This window comes from Balaenoptera musculus, chromosome 6, assembly GCF_009873245.2.
Source record: "Balaenoptera musculus isolate JJ_BM4_2016_0621 chromosome 6, mBalMus1.pri.v3, whole genome shotgun sequence".
In the NCBI taxonomy this organism is placed as follows: Eukaryota; Metazoa; Chordata; class Mammalia; order Artiodactyla; family Balaenopteridae; genus Balaenoptera; species Balaenoptera musculus.
In genome coordinates, this window is record NC_045790.1 from 73,104,793 (window position 1) to 73,124,144 (window position 19,352).

At 43.2% G+C, this 19,352-nt stretch overlaps 1 protein-coding gene and 1 pseudogene across 2 annotated transcripts in view; one reads left to right on the forward strand and one right to left on the reverse strand.

Moving 5' to 3' along the window:
* PRUNE2 (prune homolog 2 with BCH domain) overlaps positions 1–19,124 on the reverse strand; it is a 261,255-nt gene extending 242,131 nt beyond the window's left edge. For both annotated transcript variants that reach the window (XM_036854668.1, XM_036854669.1), the window contains exon 1: positions 18,956–19,124. In XM_036854668.1, the coding sequence (XP_036710563.1) occupies positions 18,956–18,991 (36 nt within the window). In that variant the 5' untranslated portion in view covers positions 18,992–19,124. The remainder of the gene's footprint in view (positions 1–18,955) is intronic.
* Positions 11,411–12,193, forward strand: LOC118896907 (annotated as a pseudogene).
* Positions 19,125–19,352: the final 228 nt, after the last annotated feature.

Below are 19,352 nucleotides of genomic sequence, written 5' to 3' on the forward strand. Positions count from 1 at the left end.
GGGAGGGGAAGGGAAATAACCATCGATGCTTATTGAGCACCTCTTATTACGTGGCAGGCAGTAGACTAGGATTTGGAAGACATGAATGGATTGAATCTTCACAGTGGCAACCTCAGTTAAAATGCTGCCTGTACCAAGAAGCAGCAAAGCATGGGGGTGTGAATGCAGCCTTGGAAGCTAGACTGCTTGGGCTCAAAACCTGGCTCTACCCCTTCCTACCTGCGTGAATTCAATCAAGTTATTCACCTCTGTCTACCTCAGTTTCCCCAAGTACAAAATGGGTAAAACTGTACCTACAAAATAGGGTTATTGTAAAAGTGAAATTATTGAGTAAATATTTAAAGAATATATATAATGCTCTTGTACATGATCCTGGCTGGATAAATATTAAATAATATTACATTATGAGTAAACCAAGGCCCAAAGAGGTTAAGAAATGTACCCAAGTTCACACAGTGGAGAAGTCGCTGAACTTGACATTCTGATTCCATGAAGGGACCCTTGGTCCCTTCATTTCACCTTGGGGCTGCTCGGGCTGAGTTGATGGGATATGAGACCAAAACAGCCATCCAGGCCAGAAGCTGCATTACGTTCCCTAGTAAGCGCCCCGCACAGCACTAACCTGCATATCTCCACCCATTTCCCCCAAAACCAGTCCAAGCCACTGACTTCCAGACAGAAGTCCTGTGTCTCTCCTCCTGCTCTTGTCTGGAGTTTCCCAGCAAACCACGCAGCTGTCCTCACTTACACAAGCCCCAAATGCACGTGGTCGCCAAATGAAACAAGGACTTTATGCACAAATTTTAAAGAATTTTCACTCCCTACAATGACTGAAGGACATGAACGCTCAACCTAGAGATAAATTTCTCTAAGAGAAATTACTGCTAATTTTATCAAGAGGTCAAGAATTTAAGCCCTTACTTTCTGTGTTAATTTTGATTTTGTTTATTTATAAGTAAATCTTAAACTTGGAAACATAAGTCTGATTGTCTATCAGTTCTAAAATTGGTGGTTTTGGAAACTCTAATATGTTTTTCAGGGGGTCAAATATCCAACTGGTAGAAATCATCATCGTCGTCATCATCATCAAAGCAAACACTCAAATATTTTTATGTATCAAACACAATTCTAAGAGTTTTACATCTACTATCTAAGACAATCTGTAAGCCCCCTACAAGGGGGATCTATTATTATTCCCAATTTATATATGAAGAAGCTGAGGCACAGAGAATTTAAAGGATTTTCCCAGGCAGTCTTGTTCCATAAAGGCTTCCGTGTGATCTAAAGTTGTCAACCCAGCTTCCCCAAATCTTTAACTTGGGACACAGATGCAGCCTAAAGTCATCCCAAATGTGGCCATGGAAGAACCCCCACCCAAGCCTCATCTGAAGGCATAAGAGATGACTAAATAGCGAGAGGAGGTTTCCATTGAATAATAATAATAAACACTGCCAGGGAATTCCCTGGCGGTCCAGTGGTTAGGACTCCACGCTTCCACTGCAGGGGGCAAGGGTTCGATCCTTGTTCGGGGAACTAAAATCCCTCAAGCCATGTGGCTTGGCCAAAAAACAAACAACAACAACAACAAAAACACTGCCAAAGGATCTCAGGTTTCTTAACCAAAGTATTTATTTGGTGAATGTCTACCCACTGATATGACCATTACTGGAATGGAAGTGTGGTTCTAGCCGTGTCCACCTGACAGGATGAATCCTAGCTTCAGAGCACAGAGCACACTACAGTATTATTTCTACTTATTAATTTTCCTTCTTACAGAAGGATAATAATATGTCCCTGTGCAATGTCATGTAACTGCAGTGCCCGCCTATCAGAAGAGTGTACTTCCTGTTCCACTACCAATGGGCTTGGCCATTGCTGAACACTACCAGCTCCCTTACTTTTCTTCTGCCCCAAGAGCAGCCTATCCCAGGACATTGTTGCTGCTTTAGAATGAAGAAGGCACTTGGAGTCACAGCTGACCCTCAGCAGCTTATAGCCTGAGTGAGAAATATGCCTTAGCTGTTGAAAGCCACCGACATTGAGGACTTTTACCATCAGAACATAACCTGCCAATGCAGGGGACATGGGTTCGTGCCCCGGTCCGGGAAGATCCCACATGCCGCGGAGCAACTGGGCCCGTGAGCCACAACTACTGAGCCTGCGCGTCTGGAGCCTGTGCTCCGCAACAGGAGAGGCCGCGATAGTGAGAGGCCCGCGCACCGCGATGAAGAGCAGCCCCCGCTCGCCGCAACTGGAGAAAGCCCTCGCACAGAAATGACGACCCAACACAGCCAAAAATAAATAAATTAAAAAAAAAAAAAAAAAAGAACATAACCTGGTGAAAGCTGATACAAAGCAGTATCTAAAATGATTCCTAAAAATTCGAAGATGTCTGCTGATCATCCCCAAACTACACGAGTTTCTCAAAGCCATTCTGGGCTCCCCACTGTGTTAAGAGAAACAGAATTCTGTGTTAAGAGAAAAGGAACTGGAAATGGAAAAGTGGGCTGCAGGAAACAGAGTGTGAACAAAGACCACATCAGAGAAGCAGAGTGACACAGCAAAAGCCATCAACAAAAGGGCACAAATACCATCCATAACAAAGCATCACATACAAATGTGCACCACTAACAATAGAGAAGGGGACAGGGGACAAGGAAACAGAAAGTAGGAGAGCATCCAGATGCCGAAGGACTGCCTGAAAGACGTTATCAAAGAAAGACAAGAAAAGAGAGAGACAAAATGGTGGGAGGAACAGTGAATAGTTTTAAGGGAAAAAAAAAGTTGGACCACAACATTATGTTTGCTGCAGCAAGTCCCCTGCTAGAAGGAAAGTGCAGTGAGGCAGCCTCTCCTCTGGGGAAACATTCCATTTCAGCTGGGGACAGCCCCACCAGATTCTAACACACCCTTTCAGGGGGCCATGAAAGGTGCCTCCTGCCTCCCCGTGAATCAATGCCCTGGAGGTGGGGTGGGGGGGGGCGGGGGGGCGGGGCGGAGCGCCGGCGGCATCAGCATCACCATCACCTGAGAGCTTGTGAGAAGGGCAGAATCCCAGGTCCCACCCCAAACTGCACTGAATCAGAATCTGCATTGTAACAGGATCCCTGGATGATTCCCATGCACAGGAGAGTTTAGTAAGTGCTGCCGTTATGACCACTCGTCCTGAAGTAAGTGCATTATGCCCCAGATGTATGTCAAAATGGAAATATAAGTTATGACTCAGGTATAGCATACTAGAAATTTAGCTCTAACATTCATTAGTTGTGTGCCCTGAAGCAAGTCACCTGACCTCTCCTGAGCTTCAGGTTCCCCTCTGTACACCGAGCATAATGATACCTTTCTCAGAGGATTGCTGTGAAGGCCAAATGAAATAACATATGTTAGCTGTAGAGTAAATACTGATAGATGTCAATTCCCTTGCTTGAAGGCCAAGGGCAGGCTTTGCTGAGGAGTGAGTGGCAGGGGTAAGAAGCAGGAGAAAGACGTTTTGAGGAAATGAGGGCAAAGAGAAGGTCCAGCAAGGGATACTGTTCATGGCAAGACACTAGCTTAACTTGAACGTTCCTAGCTGGCCCTCCTCGTTCTCTGCCCTCTGTCTTTGAAACAGCAGAAGTGTATTCAGCAACGAGCTGGACGCTAGAAACCGTGGCACACAAGGGTTTACTCGCAGCATCTCCTGCCCCACTGCATACTAATTATTTAGCAGATGTGCATGATCTAACTACACAGCTAAGTCTCTGAGAGTCAGTGATTTTCCACTCGCGTCCCAACACTTATAAGAAAATATCATCCCAAGTATAGTTCCCTCGGCATATATTAAAGCTTCCCAACACAATACCTGCAAAGGAATTACCATACTGTATACAAACCATCCTGTTAGACAATAGATTCCTCTTTTAAAAAATCATATAAGGTTTTTAGGAAAACTGGTGTCCTATAAACCTGAAAATTTCATAAATGACAGAATTTCAAGCCCAGACTAACCTTGAGCTCTGTCTCTCTAAATTTCCTTTCAACTCTGTGTGGATGTTTCACTTTTTTCACCAGTGTGAATTAATTAAACTCTTAAGAAAGATACAGGCAAACCAGGACCTCTATCCAGGGGCTAATGTGTCTGATGCCTCTTCATCTTTGTATGTATTAAATTTAGCAACCACGTGCCCTCTGTCATGCCATGGCATAAGAAATGTTGGTCTGGAGATATATGTGTTTCTTAGTGCGAGACTTTGGAAAGAGAAGAATTCAGCTTAAACTACATTAAATTGCACTAAACTAAAATTAACTCCCTATTGCATCAATATGGGGTGCATTTAGGTTTTGGGCCAGTTAATGAATACGATCCAAATGGAAAAATAGTGGTAGGGTGGGTGGAGACAGAGACAGAGAGAATTTGACAGAATTACACCTCCTTCGTAGGAGGGAAGGAGCTCCTGTTACGGGCAATTGAATTCCCTTCCCCCCATTACACAGACCTCTCAGCCGAAGCTGACATAAGTGACATCCAGGCACCTGTAGTCCCATCACAGGTATGAAGGATGATGCCCACAGGCCCTCCAGAGACTTGCTTCTCAGGAGCCTCCTTCCCATCACGGGTGACATTTGGTCTCCAGAGCCTGTGGAGCTCAACATGTTTCCACCAGTGATGCATCCGTTAATCTCACGTTTGCAAACTGTTTGTCAGAGGCCATCACGCAAAACTGCAAACTCAGTGGGCTTGCTTTCCTGCGTGTTTCCTGCAACACGGCTTCAGCAGGAGTTTGTTTCATCGTTGGATAGTCTCCTCTTGGCCAAGTGCTGTATATTTTTACTCAGTCATTTTCTCGTATGGAGATAAAGCCAAGCAACCAAACTCCAGTTGAAACCATCAAACTACCTTTTGAAAGGGTAGACCAATTTTTGTTCCTACGGATAAGATTGGAAGCAAAGGCGTGGGACTCAGAAGACACAGACTCTCTGCCCAGCTCTGCCACTTACCAGCTGTGTGTCCTTGGGCAAGGCTGGATTTCACCTCTCTGGTCTTTTTCTTCTCCTCCGTGATGTAGATATAATAACATGTGTCCTACCCCAAGGTTGATCAAATGAGATCACATAGGTGGAGGCAGTTATGAAGTGCAATACTACTTGGCTTGAGTTACCACCCCAAGTATAATAGCAACGAGCTTGACTGCTCCATAAGGCTCAATATTTTTTTTAAATAATTGAGAGAGGAAGTGAAAAGAAAAAGAGGAAGTGGCAGATTCTGCTTCTTAGTCCCAAATAACATTTGTAACTGGTGTGGCATAGATTGTATTATGATTGTCTGAATTTAGTAGCAAGGCAGCTTCAGATAATTTGATCAAATTCATATTTTTTAAATTAGTATAGTACTGTGCAGTCTCTCAAATTTGTCAGGAGCACAGACCTAGGTGTCAAGAGACCTGAAATTTTTGCTTGGCTCTGTCACAACGTTCTATGAGACAAGTTAACCTTTCTGAGCCTCTCTGAATCTTGAAATTTGGTGGATTTCATCCAGAAATCAATTTGGAAAGATTTACCAAGAAACTTGAGACTCTCTGTATCTTTTGCTCCAGTAATTACATATTTGAGAAGCTATTTTAAGGACCTAATCCTAAACAGGACAAAATGTTTTAGGTACAAAGATATTTGTTATAGTGTAACTAACAACAGCAAAAAAAGAGGGACAATCAAAATGTTTAACCACAGTCCATCTTCTTTATAAAAATGCATGCTATTATTTAACATGTTGATTCAGAATGCTATGCAATAACATAGGGAAATATTTAATAAATTATGTTAAGTAAAATAAGAATCAGGGTACCAAAATGTATGAATATCCTATTCTAATCCTACACACAGGAAAAACTAAGAAAACTACTTTGCCATAATATTGCCAACAGTCATGCTTCAATGAAAGTGGTTAATTTTTAGGCTTTTTTCCATTGTTTACATTTCATTTTCAGTTTTCCTCTAGTTCCCAAATTTGCTTTAATGTTTCTTATTTTATAAATAAATGAAGCCTAAAACATAATACTAGGAGGTTAAAATAGTCTAAAGTCACCTGTTTCAATGTTAAAGATCTATCCTTCTATAATAGTTTCAAATGTAAAGATCTGTGATTAAAATAACTAACAGTTTCAAAGCAAGAAATCACTAACAAAAGACTATGGCTATAGAACGCTGTGTTTAAACATGTGGAATCCCAATGCCTGTTTCCACAGCATTCCCAGAAGTGACGGGGCAGGGTGTGTCCAGTGTAACACAGCAATCAGGGTGGCTGTATATAAATCTTGCTGAGAGCAAAAGTCCGAGAAAGAGGCCAGTAGTAAGAAGCATGACTCAGTGTTTATGAGATTCATCAGAACAGTCTATGTAAATGCCAGCCTATGAAACCCTGTGTGTGTGAATTGATTTTTACAGCAATGTCATACTTGGTCAGAAGGCTATTTTAGCATGAAATAATTCTATAGGTGTGAGAAATACATTTTCCCCCCTCAGAGGGCTCAGAATGACATAACACTTTGGAGAGCTAATGAATTTTTCAAAATGTTTTAAAAGCCAGCTCTGGAATGGTATTTTGATCTGCATCCACCACAGTGAGTTTATGTCTGGATTTTTTTGGAGACTGGAGTCAAGAGTGATGGCGCTTCAGGCCACGGTCCAGGGGAAATCAGCCAAGTGGCAAGCTCATGACCAGTTCCACACCAATGAGGTTGCTTTGCTTTGTGCATGGCTTTATGTTAGGGTCTTACAAAGCAAATTCACAAATAAAGAACAGAAGAAATATTCAGCTACAGAATAAAATTCTCCCTCTTGTTTATCTTTCTCTAGGACCTATATACATGTCCTAAGACCATGTTTTCAATTTGCCTACAATCTAAAAAGAAAAAAAAAACCCATTCTCCCAATGATCTTGATAAACACACAAAACATAAAACAAACCCTGAATTGAAATTGAGGTTTGTATTAATCCACACGGATTGGTCAAAACGCTGCTCACCTTTCTTTGAAAGAATCCAGGCCTCCAAAAGTCAGTGGCTTTGGGAGTCTGTTTATATGGTAGCTGCCAAAGGGTGAGAGAATTCTACGTGGTGTTTCAGCCAGGAGATGATGCATACAAACCAAATCAGGCTGCTAAGGGCAGGGGGAAGAGGAAAGTGTTAACAAAGCAGAGGATGGAGGCCAGAGAGTGACTTGCCCCCCGCCTCCCTGCAGAGGGACTCAGGGACACTGCCTTCCCAGGGAAGCAGACAGGCACGTGTCCTCGCAGACATACCAGTGGCAGGGGAGCAGCTAATCTATCCACCTGTCAGGACACTTCTGTCCTCCCAGGGCCAGGTGCTAGTCTGGCCAGCAACACAGGCCACTTGCTAGAGAAAACGTGTACGAAGAGCGCAAAGGTTGGCAAAACGCTCCTACGTCGGGATGAGCTTCTGCCCCAGCCCTTACTTCTCTTCCATTCTGGAGAGCAAGAGGTAAGCGTGCACAACTCTCTCTTGCACCCTTCAATTAATTAGTAGATAATTTTTCACAGCAAAAAAAAAAAAAAAAGGACATAATTGAATTGTTGGGCCTCTTTAAAAATAAGCCACTTATTTTTTTTTTAATTTTTATTGAAGTATAGTTGATTTACAATGTTGTGTAGCTTCAGGTGTACAGCAGTGATTCAGTTATACATACATATATATATCTATTTTTTTTTTCAGATTCTTTTCCCTTATAGATCCCTGTACTATACAGTAAAACAAAGCCATTAAAGTCCTATTTTTTTCAACTGAGAGAAAGAAATGGTTCCTACGAGTGGGAAATCTTCCATTAAAACCTTTCAAATAATTGGAAGTCCAGCAGCAGGTTGCCGCTCCCTCTCTGGCTGTTCTCAGGGATGTTATTTACAGGCCATGGTCATTGCCGCAACTTCGCTACCGAGTCCAGACCAGATTAAGTTCTCAGCTCAGGGTGGGAGTGGAGAGCGGGCCTTCTCCCATCTTGCATGTGCCACGGGCCTATTCATGCCTTCCCACATCAGGCTCACATTTTTAGCACCATCACTCTCCGTCCTGACTCACGATCACTTGCTATAAACCATGACATCTCGCATATCTGGCTTCGCTTAAGAACGAGGTCACCCATGCAAGGGACTTTTCCAGACAACTGAAGCTTACCCTCCGTGTGACGATTTCTGTTCTATTTTTTTCTGTGTGAATTATCTGAGTCGGATTTTTTTTTTTTCTGAAATTGCTCACGTACCCCACCTTCTCTTAAACAGACACCGAGCTTAAACAGTATTTCTTCCTCGATTATTCAGGGTCATTACTGTGAACTTTCTGTCACTGACGTTATGGCCTCCGGAGGCTGTGCAGGTATTTAGGACCATTTGCCCTACATCAGATGGAATGACACTTGCTGAGAACCTGGGTCCATTTCTTAAAGGTTTGTTTGATTTTGGTTTTGTTTGTGCAGTTCCCCTATTGTAAGTTATAAGCAATTACAGTCTCTGGCAACCACCTCTCCCACCACCCTGCTCTGAGAAACTGACCTCGTGGGTATTCTGTCAAAGCGCAAATTAAGTAATGAGGATGGTGATGAGTGCTAACACTTGTGAGTCTTTGCTACTTTCCCAGCATTCTTCAAATGACTTACAAGGTATCATCATACCAATGGGCTCAGAAAGAGAGTCTGGGGGGATCTCCCTGTGAGAAAAGAACCAATTATAAAGATATGTTTTTAATACTCAATTGCAGGTGTCTGAAGGAAAGCTGCCTTTGTGGAATTTTCAGTTTTCTGGAGACCTTGGGTTGGCTGATGTGGCCAAATAAAGTGAACTCCAGACACATGAGCTCTTGCTCTTGCAAATCATTCCATTCTGAGCTTTTGGAAGGATTTCCTTCTATGTCTCACCACTTTTCAAACTTGCCTCCCCCCTGAATCCTGTTATTCTTCACTTTTCTCCTATTTCCCTTCCAATTCCACCTCCACCTTCCTTCTTTCCTTTCTCCCTCTGTTCCTTCACCCCTATATGTGTCTCCGAGTATAACCAGCAGTTTTCTGAGGCGCTGCTCAGCTGGCAGACTCGAGAGCAAAAGCGAAGCTCTGTACAGTGGAGAACTTGAGTCCTAATCCCAGCTCTTCTGGCCAGCTGTGTCACCCGGGCTGAGCTCCCCCAACCTACACTCACTCACTCACTCAATCAAACAATTCTTCTGTCTCCAGCAAGAGAGTGACAACAATGAAGGAGAAAGATACAAATAAACTTACTTGCAAAACAGAAATAGATCCACGGACATAGGAAACAAACTTATGGTTACCAAAGGGAAAAGGAGGGGAGAGATAAATTAGGAGTTTGGGATTAATATATCCACACCACTATATATAAAATAGATAACCAATAAGGACCTACTGTATAGCACAGGAAACTATACTTAGTATTTTGTAATAACCTATAAGAGAAGAGAATCTGAAGAAGGCTATATATAACTGAATCACTGTGCTGTACACCTGAAACTAATGCAACATTGTAAATCAACTATACTTCAATAAAAAAAAGATAATGTATATGAATGTGTTTGGTAACCATATGGAAATTGTTGTTAATAGTGAGTTAAAAAGAATACTTTATAGACTATATTCAGAATTTGGGATTTGAACTGGAGCTCACATTTAATTGTACATTATTCATAAAGAAAATGGTAATGATAAAATTACAGAGAAAAGGTTTCAGCTAAAAAATGCATTTTGAGAACTTCACTGTATTAATTACTACTTCTTTATACATAATACTACTAAATCTAAATATGTTTCTAAATCAAAATAATGTTTGCACATATTTTCACGCATCAGTTTTTAATATAAGAAATCTAAACAAGAGCAGAAGAAAGCTTACTGTAGGTCATTAAAAACTCTGTCATTTGTTAAAAACAAAAACAAAAACAAAGAAAAAACAATGAAGGAAGCTGGAAAACCAAAAGCTGTACTCACAACCTTGCTGGCAAATAAGGAACAACTTCTAACTTTTTTAAAAAAGCCATTCTCATTATTAAAAATTCACTAAATACCCACAATATTTCAGTCACTCTAAAACTAGTCACAGACCCTATCTTCCAAATAGTTTATCAGTGTTTTATTTTTCTTTCACCTAGGTAGACAGTGAAACAGTCTCCCAATTTATTCAACCAAATCGTAGAAAGCCCAGCACCATAGTTTTCTCACAGCAGGTTCTCAGTAATAGTGATTGATTACTCAGTTATCCAAGGGTTTTTTTAACATAAAACAGTCAGAAACAAAGAAATGAACCTCTCTTGGGTCAAAGTGAACTCACTACCCAGCCCTCCCATAAACCTGCTGAGTTGCTCACGTTTTATTTAAAGAGAATTAAATGTTCCAGGATATCTGGTGGGAAGACACGAATGTGGCAGAGGGTACTGGAATGGGAGTCAGGTGATCTGGGAGCAAAGTCTGGCTCTGTTCTTTAGTGGCTGTGAAACCTTGGTCAGACTTCTTGCCCCACTGAACCTCAGTTTCCTCAACTGCAAAGGGAAATAATAGCTACCTCACAAGACTATTTTGGGTATTAAGTGGAAGAACCTATTTCTTAGAGCTAAGACAGATAATCAACAAATTCAAACTAAAGGGAGCTAAAAATCATCCCTGTTTCTATACAATGTAAATAGGGCTTCCTGGCTCTCTTATCCACCGTGGTCCTATTCATGTTTTTATTACTGTGGGTGGAGGACACATTCTTATCTTAGTACATACACACCTGCAACAGCCCTAATATATTATTGTTCTCATTTGACAGATGAGGCCAGTCTGGAAGGCCTTCAACTTTCCTCTCAAGGACTGAAAATCTTCTCTGCCAATCTCTCTCATGACATTAGTACTGGCCCAGAAGCAGCAGAACAAGCTGGGCAAGCTTGGTGTAGTGGCTGGGATTGGGGGAGTCTAATTTTTCCCCTTTGGACCACACAGCAGAGGATCTAAGGCTCTAAAAGTTCCACTCTGTCTGCTGATCTGCCCAATGTGGTTTTGCAGAGCGCCCCATTCCCTCCCCTTCCTCTCCCCAATCCATTCATGCTTTAATTCCACCAATATTTACAGATTCCAAGCAATCATGCATAAAAACTAACCTCATTATTTTACAGTAACATTTTGTATGAAGTGTGTACCATATACAAAAGGGCTGTATGACACTCCTTGACCTTACTGTTTCTCACCTCCTTCTAGTAAACCAACCAGAATTCCCTTATACTGTCACCAGCCCCTCTTCAGATTCAGATCTCTAGGAGTCTGCACCTGTTCATCCACTTATTCATTTTACTAAGCCACTACGATGTCTCATGCTTTGTGCAAGCCTCTTGCCTTATGGCTTCATTCATTCTAAAAACACTTTGTTCTTTTTGTGCTTAGCACAGTCATGGCTCATGGTCCCAAGAAGCCCCTGAAACATGCAGCAGCTCCAAAGCATTGAATGCTGAGTAAACAGACCAGTATGTTTGCTCCTCATCCATCAGGTGATCCCCACAAGCTCAAAGAGTGTCTCCCCCTCATCTTTTTCTAAGGAACAGACTTAAGTATCCCCTGACAGGAAATGAAGTAAAGAAGATCTGCATGCAGCAGTTCCTTAAGATTGTTGGCAAGGTCCCAATTGACAGACCTCATCTGTTGGCTTCAAGGATGTCAGCAGCATTGACAGGACTGGGGAGAATTTCTATCTGATCTGTGATACAAGGGTTGCTTTGTTGTTCATCGCATTATACCGGAGGAGTCAAGTACAACTTGTACAAAGTAAGAAAGATCTTTGTGGGCACAAAAGGAATCCGTCATCTAGTGATCCGTGATGCTCGCACCATCCACCATCCTATCCCCTTCAAAGTGAACGACACCATTTGGACTGATTGGAATCTGGCAAGATGACTCATTTCAACAAGTTTGACACTGGTAACCTGTATATGGTGAGCAGAGGCGCTACCTCGGGAAGAATTGGTGTGATCGCCAGCAGAAAGAGACAACCAGGTTCTCTTGATGTGGTTCCTGTGAAAGATGCCAACGGCAACATCTTTGCCTCCCCACTCTCCAGCATTTTTGTTACTGCAAAGGCAACAAACCATGGATTTCTTTTCTCTGAGAAAAAGATATCTGCCTTACCACTGCTAAAGAGAGAGACAAGAGACTGGCAGCCAAACAGGGCAGTCAGTGAAATGACCGCTAGGTGACATGATCGGAAGGGTCTTTGTACTTAATTAAAGATAATGTGTTATGATTAATGGCAAAAAAAACCCTCACAAACAAACAAACAAGCAAACAAACTAAAACTACTTACTGAGCTTCAGGCACTGCACCAGGTTCTGGAGATACAGGGGTGAGCAAACCCATACAGAGACCCTGGTCCCTACTCTCATTAATCAAACAAACATGCCCAATAGAGATATAATAACAAGCTGAGGTAAATGACCTAAAAACATCGCCCCAAAACCTGACTTAGACTCATGAATTGGGGAGGCTGGGTGGGAGGGGTCATTCAGCAAAAGGCTTCCCTTCTCCTTAACCTGACCAGAAGAGGTAGGAGTTATTCAAGCTTAGGGAGGTAGGAGGAGAATCCAGCAGAAGCTGGACAGCAGATGGGTCAGATTCCAGAGTCAGGTTAAGAGTGTTGTTGGTTCTCCAAAGAGCAGTGAAAAGTGATAATAAGGATTTAAGGGAATGATGGGACAGATGTGAAAGATGCTTTCACAGTGATCTCCCTGGTACCAGTGGGAGAGTGGTTTGCAGGAGACCAACTTGTTAGCTGGCCATTGCAGTCATCTGGATGACTTAGTGATGTCTGGGATATGGTGGTTGGGGAAGGGATGGAGGAAAAGAAAGTTCCCAGTTGGAGAAACTGGATGAATAATAATGCCGTTCACTGAGATAAGGAACTGCAGGAAAGGACCAGCTTGGGGGCAAATGGAGAGAAGCAGCATTGTTCCAGGTTCTGTGCTGAGGGCTGTAGGTACATTATTTTGGCTTTATGACAAACCTGCAAAGTAGGTATCGTTATCTCATTTTTCAGATAAAAACCCAAGGCTGTATTATCAGCTTAGTTTTTCTAACCCAACCTTTGTGGCTCTGATTTTGCAGGGCAATCTAGTGCCCAATTAGCCTCCCAAGAGCTCTTAAGAAGAAAGATTACCTTTCCCTGGAAACCAAAGCCCAAAGTCACAGAGCTCAGGTAGGAATGGATTTGGAACGCTGCCAGAGATTTTGAGTAGGCTACTCTGGGACCCATGGCAGGCAGCCACGTATGACTGTGCAGGTTGCATACTGCACAAACCCAGAGGGTGCCAGTCATATCAAAGTCCATGTGAATGCTGCCTCCTGAATACATCAGCCCTGTCCCTCCCCAGTTTCTTTTCAAAGAAGACTCCAAACTCCATGACTCTCCAATAAACCTCAGGGTTCAAAAAGAATCAATGACCAAGGCAACACCGTGCACTTTACCTCTCTGGTCCCAGATGTTCTTTCCTCTTTTGCATCCTTCATTCAGACCCAGGTATTCATCCCTCACCCTTGTCTGCTTACCTAGTACCCCAGGGAGGAGTAGATGTAAAGGTAGAGTGAGACGTCCATCACTAAACCACTATTGCTTACAAGAGCTCCCCAGACTGATACACCAAACCTAAAACATTGTTAATATCTGCCCAAATAAATGCTACATAGAAATAAACAAGTTATACCAAAGCTGTCACCTTTTTACGTAGTTAACATAAAATATTCCTCAAATTTCTGATTAAAGGGCGTCCTTGCTCACCTGATCGCATCTTCCCAGACCCAAGGTGCTGTCTGAACAGCAGTGACCAATTCTTTATCTTTGAGGAAGATCAATCCCCTCTGAGATTTACACTGAAAAAGCCTGGTTCTTCTCCGCAGGTGGGGGGGCTGGGACAAACCACAGCTCTCGGTCTGAAAGCTCAGGCAGTGAGAAATGGAGCTGACTCTAAGACTAAAGCAATCAAGGGCCCTTTTCTCATCAGCCCCTAAGACGGTGGAACCGCATTCACAGAAGTACTTTGGATTCCTGAGTTTCTTGCTTGGGAATACTCTGGCAAGAGGCACAGTCTCAAGTGCACCAGCCCTCGGTTATGATGGGGAGGGAGCTGATCCTGTGGTCTGTGATCAGAACGAGCTCAGCTTTCCAAATGAAACTCCTTGGCCAGCATCTCCATCATTACTAGTCCTTACCACCGTGGCCCTTTAAAAGGTACGAAACATTCATTTTAAAGACGCTTTTTATTGATACACATGACCTTGTTCCTATAAAGGAAATCGGGAAGGATATATTTCTCAATTTCCAATCAAATGATTCCTCTGCAGACATGCTGCAGTGTTTTTCTTTCTCTTTTTGAAAACCCATCTCCTCTATCAACTCTAATGTGGTTGTTCATTTAGAGTTTTGAATGTGCTTCCTTTCCCTATGCTACATACCACAGAGTATAAGTTGACATTTAGGGTCACTCAGAATTTTTCTTCTACGGAAGTCCACATATGGACCAATTCCCACTGCAGAAATGAGCCCTTCGTCTGCAGCTGTCACTGCTCAAGTGGCAGATGCACTCCCCAGACTCTAGCGGTGACGGTGACCCTCTCCCCACAGCATTCCTGGGATATTGATGTGCCCTGTATCCTTCTGCTGGCAGCTGACACTCCCACCACACAAATGCCCAATGCTGGCTCATGACCAACCTCTGAGGGCACGTGGGCTGCAGTGATGCCCCACCCCTGAGCAGCTGCTTGAATTGCATCAGCTGGTGGGATCTGGCAATGGGAGAGGCTTGGCAGGCAGTCTACCCAGTATGGGGACCCTGGCTTCCTGCCAGCCAGAGTTCCAGGGGTCTGATTCCTTGTTTACTTTTTTTTTTTTCTCCGAAGTTCATGGGAACTTGGACCATTTACTGACATCATGAGGCTGTCTTGGCCTGAATACTTTTTTGAGCTGACCACTATGAAACTGGAGGACATTTCCCAAATCACAGTCTAGGGCTGGGAGCCCTCATTCCCTACCCGTCTTCGATTTCTCTTACCACAGAAAGAGTATAACTAAGAATGACTAAGACATCACTGTGGAAATGGCGTAACTAAAAATGGAAAGCATGGCTAAAATTTAAGGATGGACCTGGAACTATAGGATTTGATCTCCGTCCCTATTCCAGCTAGAAATGGGCAGGTGGAAAAGGAAGCTGGGTGGGCACTGGCAGGAGAGAAAGAAAACGTGTTTCATCCTTTGATTACCATCTCTACAGCCTCGGGGGGCGTCTTACTCTCCTGGTGCTTATTCTACTGTCTTGGTTGTTTTAACAATAATTGGATCAGTTCCCTATTTGTCAAGAAGGCACCATTTCTGGAGACTGTGCTTGGGAGGAGTGACTATTTCCCTTGCTGTCCTCCACCTCCAGGTAAGGTGTTTTACAGAGAAGCTCCAGGCACCCAAGCCTGTTCTAACCACGCAGAAGGCAGGCCCCCTTGAGAAGCATTTGAGCTCCAGGAGGTGGTGATCCAAGGCCACACTTGAGGTTTACTTTTGCCATTTCTGATAAATGCCACATACTCTCAGGAATGAAGGGTGGGTATCGGAAGGGAAGATTTAAGGAAAAGCCAGATGAGATTAAGTAAGTGAATCTGCATCAGTTTAAGGACCAGCAGAACTGGGGTGGAAAAGAGAATTAAGAGACCACTCTCTCAATTTCAATAGAAATAAGCTCCAAACTGCCTGATTAAAAATGAAAAACATCCCTTCTCCTTCAAAGATGTCTGCTCACGTGCACGGCTTGTGCACGTGCCTAGAATAGCAGAGTTTCTCTCCTCACAATGACAGATGAATAATAAATGCTCCTAGTCGGAAGAAAGGGCATACAAACAATTTCTCCAAAGTTGTGATTATTGGAGATGCTATTATTGGCTAATAGCAGTTTCATTTTACAATTTAAAATTCCTTTGGTCTATTGAAATTAGCTAACTCCAGTGATGACAAGGTTATGTTAATGTAACGGAGCTGGACCCTAGGAGGCCTTCCTGGAACAGACCCCTCCCCCACCTTGTCCTCCACCTGTCTCCTGTCTGTAAAACAACTTTAGCTTCCTAGGCCTTCCCTGAGCTCCAAAGAGTAAATTTAATCAGAGAAGTGAGAAAATGCAGAAAAAAAGGAAAACAGTCAAGCAAGACAAAATAATCATAGTTTAGTCATTAAACAAAGTCAAGGACTTTTAGTTCCTCTTCAAGGGCTATAGATAATATTCTGAGCCATATCCTTTGAGCTCTTTACAGATAATGAAACTGCCCGCAGGTGGAAGAAGTTAACTGTATGTTGCCCACAAGCACATAGACCCCAGACCAGTTGGAACCAGAAGGTTGATGATGCTGACTCCCAATTACCTCACCACCAACCAATCAGAAGAATGTTCATGAGTTGATCACATACCCCACAACCCCCCTCCCTCACCCCGTCTTTTAAAACCTTTCCCTAAAAGCCACTGGGGAGTTCAGGCCTTCTGAGCACTAACTACTTGGACTTCTTGCTTGGCACCTGCAATAAATGCTGCATTTTCCTCCACCGCAACCCAGTGTCAGTAGATTGGCTTTACTGCATGCAGGCAAGAGGACCCAAGTTTGGTTTGGTACCATTAAGACTCTGGAAGGGACATTGGCTATTTCAAACCATTAAAAGACATGTATCATATCTACAGAATATCAAAGCAAGAATTCAAGTAGGTAGACAAAAACCTGCCCATTAGACTTTTTTTAGGTACCATATAGATAAATCTATGTCAACTTCTGACGGAAAACAACTTAAACATAACACCTGAATTCTATCTTATTCTGGTCTAATAAAGCGTAAGTGAAAACCAGCATAATTTTCTTCTCCCTAAAGTGATTTCCAAAGGATTAACCTAATCTTAAAAAATCCTACCATTTTATTATGGATAAACGTCTCACAAATGAATGCCATAATTATTGACTTAATATTTTTCTCCTAAACAAAGGGTATATATCCTCTAAAGTAAAAGGTTTTCCTACTACTATAGTTGAATGTTGCATATTAAGTAAAATTTTTATTTACCTAGAAAATATAATTTGTCAGGGGAAATGTGACACTAAAAGTGACCAAAACACCTTTACTATGGCTGAATATGAAAGGATAACTGTGATCTCTAACAAGAAACCTATTCTAAGAAAAAAATTAAAATTAGCAGTAATTGTTCTTCTGGCTAAAGCAGGAAGCTGGGAATAGTATTTCAACCACTTCTTTTTCCTGTCACTCTTTTAATAATGCAGAGCAATTGCTCGTCTAATGAAGGAACTTGGTAAATAAACTTACACATTACTTTCAACTGATTACTCTGAAATAGGGAATTTCTCCATCCCAGCAGTTGCTCTTCAGAAATGAGACAAACCTCTTGCTCACATCAAACCCCACAATCTAAATGTTTATTATTAAAATAAATGTTATGGGAGTGGAGCACAGGTGCAGTCTACAACTGCGTGATCGTAGATTGCTATTTATTTTCATCCACAAAAAAATGAATTGCCAAAATTGATCTTTTCTGATTATTTCTCACTCAGTGTTAGGTAAAGAACAAAGAGCATACTTATACTATCAGAAATGCAAGTGATTTCTGCAATCAGTTTTCTCCTTCCTGTGCTCAAGTAAACCTGTAAGAGGGTCCGCAATAAACACAGAAACGATCACAAACCTCAATTCTGAAATCCCCACAGACTATCAACTCTCTGGGAGGCTTAAGGTAGAAAACAAAGTACTTATATTAGCATTAATCAACTTTAATGGTCTTTTTAAAGATACTTACAGTTAAATCTTTTTAAGAATCACACATCTGTCTTCACTCCCTTTGCAGTGCGAGGGTAAATGAATGACAGTAATAACCCTGCAAATATTCTGCTTTGTGATTAAGACGTCATCTTAATGCAGACTTTATATTTTGGCTTTTATGAAGGTTTAAAGGTTAAAGACAACATAAATTATGCATCTCCTCCTATGCCAGGCCTGTACAAGGTGCTTTCCCTGTTCGTTAAAGATATTGCTTCCAAATGGGCAAAATCTTTGTTTTAAGGGCGGAAAGAGAAACATTTCCATTACGTTCATTACTGCAATGCTGGAGAACCAAAACAGTTCGGAGTTAGGAAACTGCTAGAATCTGTTGTTCCAGAATGTATAGCAACTGTTGATATACAGAGTGAAATTACCCTTCACTCTTTGAACAACAGTACAGTTAGAGCCAGCCAACATGCTGGTCTCTTCCCAGGAGAACAATGGTCTGGCAAGCCTCACACCACCAGCGACAGTTGGGGTTCTCCCGTTCTGCCTCTGCCCCAAGTTGCAGATCTGAACAGGGACCAGAGAGACTCGATTCGCACTGGAATATCCCTAACTCCCGCACTGGAGCAAGCTCCGCGTGAGGGATGCTCGGGTAAACTGCGCATTCTCACACGTTACTCCTAGTCGGCGTTATTACCTCCTCACTTACGTTTTGCCACGCCCTCCAGCTAAAGTACGGTTTCTTCTCCTTTTACACTTACACGTACCGCATCTGCAGAAGTCTGGGCTCTTTTTCTCAAGGACCACACCCATTTATCCTCTAGCCTCCAGGAGCAAATTGTAGATTTGGCTGGATCTGCCTCTCTCCAACCTCAAGCCAAAGGGACCAAAGCTGGACACACAGCACGCAACTTCAGCCGGGTCACGACCACCCCCACCCCGGCGCTTTGGCTATGAGGGAGGATTATGGAGACAGACTGCCTGCTGTAAACCCCAGAGTCCCCGAGATTCTTTCCAGGGGACAGTCCGCACACCCTGACAACTAAGTGGCAAAGTTGTTTCTTCCTCCTCTGCTGCAATGCCCTTTCTTTTTCAGCAACGCGCGCGCGCACGCGCTCGCGCACCAACACACACAGCCTTGCTCCCTCAACTTACCAGTTTAGACTTGGCGCGTTGCAAAAATTCTTCCATGTCGTTCCGAGTGGTTTGGACCAGAGGTACCCGGAGAGCGCGGAGGACTATCTCCTCCGGGGCTAGACGTGCCGGGTCCCCGGAAAGGGGCCGGCCCGGACGCAGAGACCGGCTGCTCCCTCCTACCGCTCGGAGGCGGCTGAGGTTGTGGCTGCGCCCTCGTCCGTCGCCTCGCAGGGCTCCCGCCCCACCCCGCGCCCGGCTGCCGGCTCGGGGCGCCTGACTCTGCCCTAATAAGGAAAGTGGGTGTGACGCCCGGCAGCCCCAGGGCGCGCCCCGCACGCTGGCTGGCACGCGCCTGCGGGGCCGGAGCTCTGGGCCGCGTCTCGGAGGCGGGGGTGTTGGCGGATGGCGAGCGGCT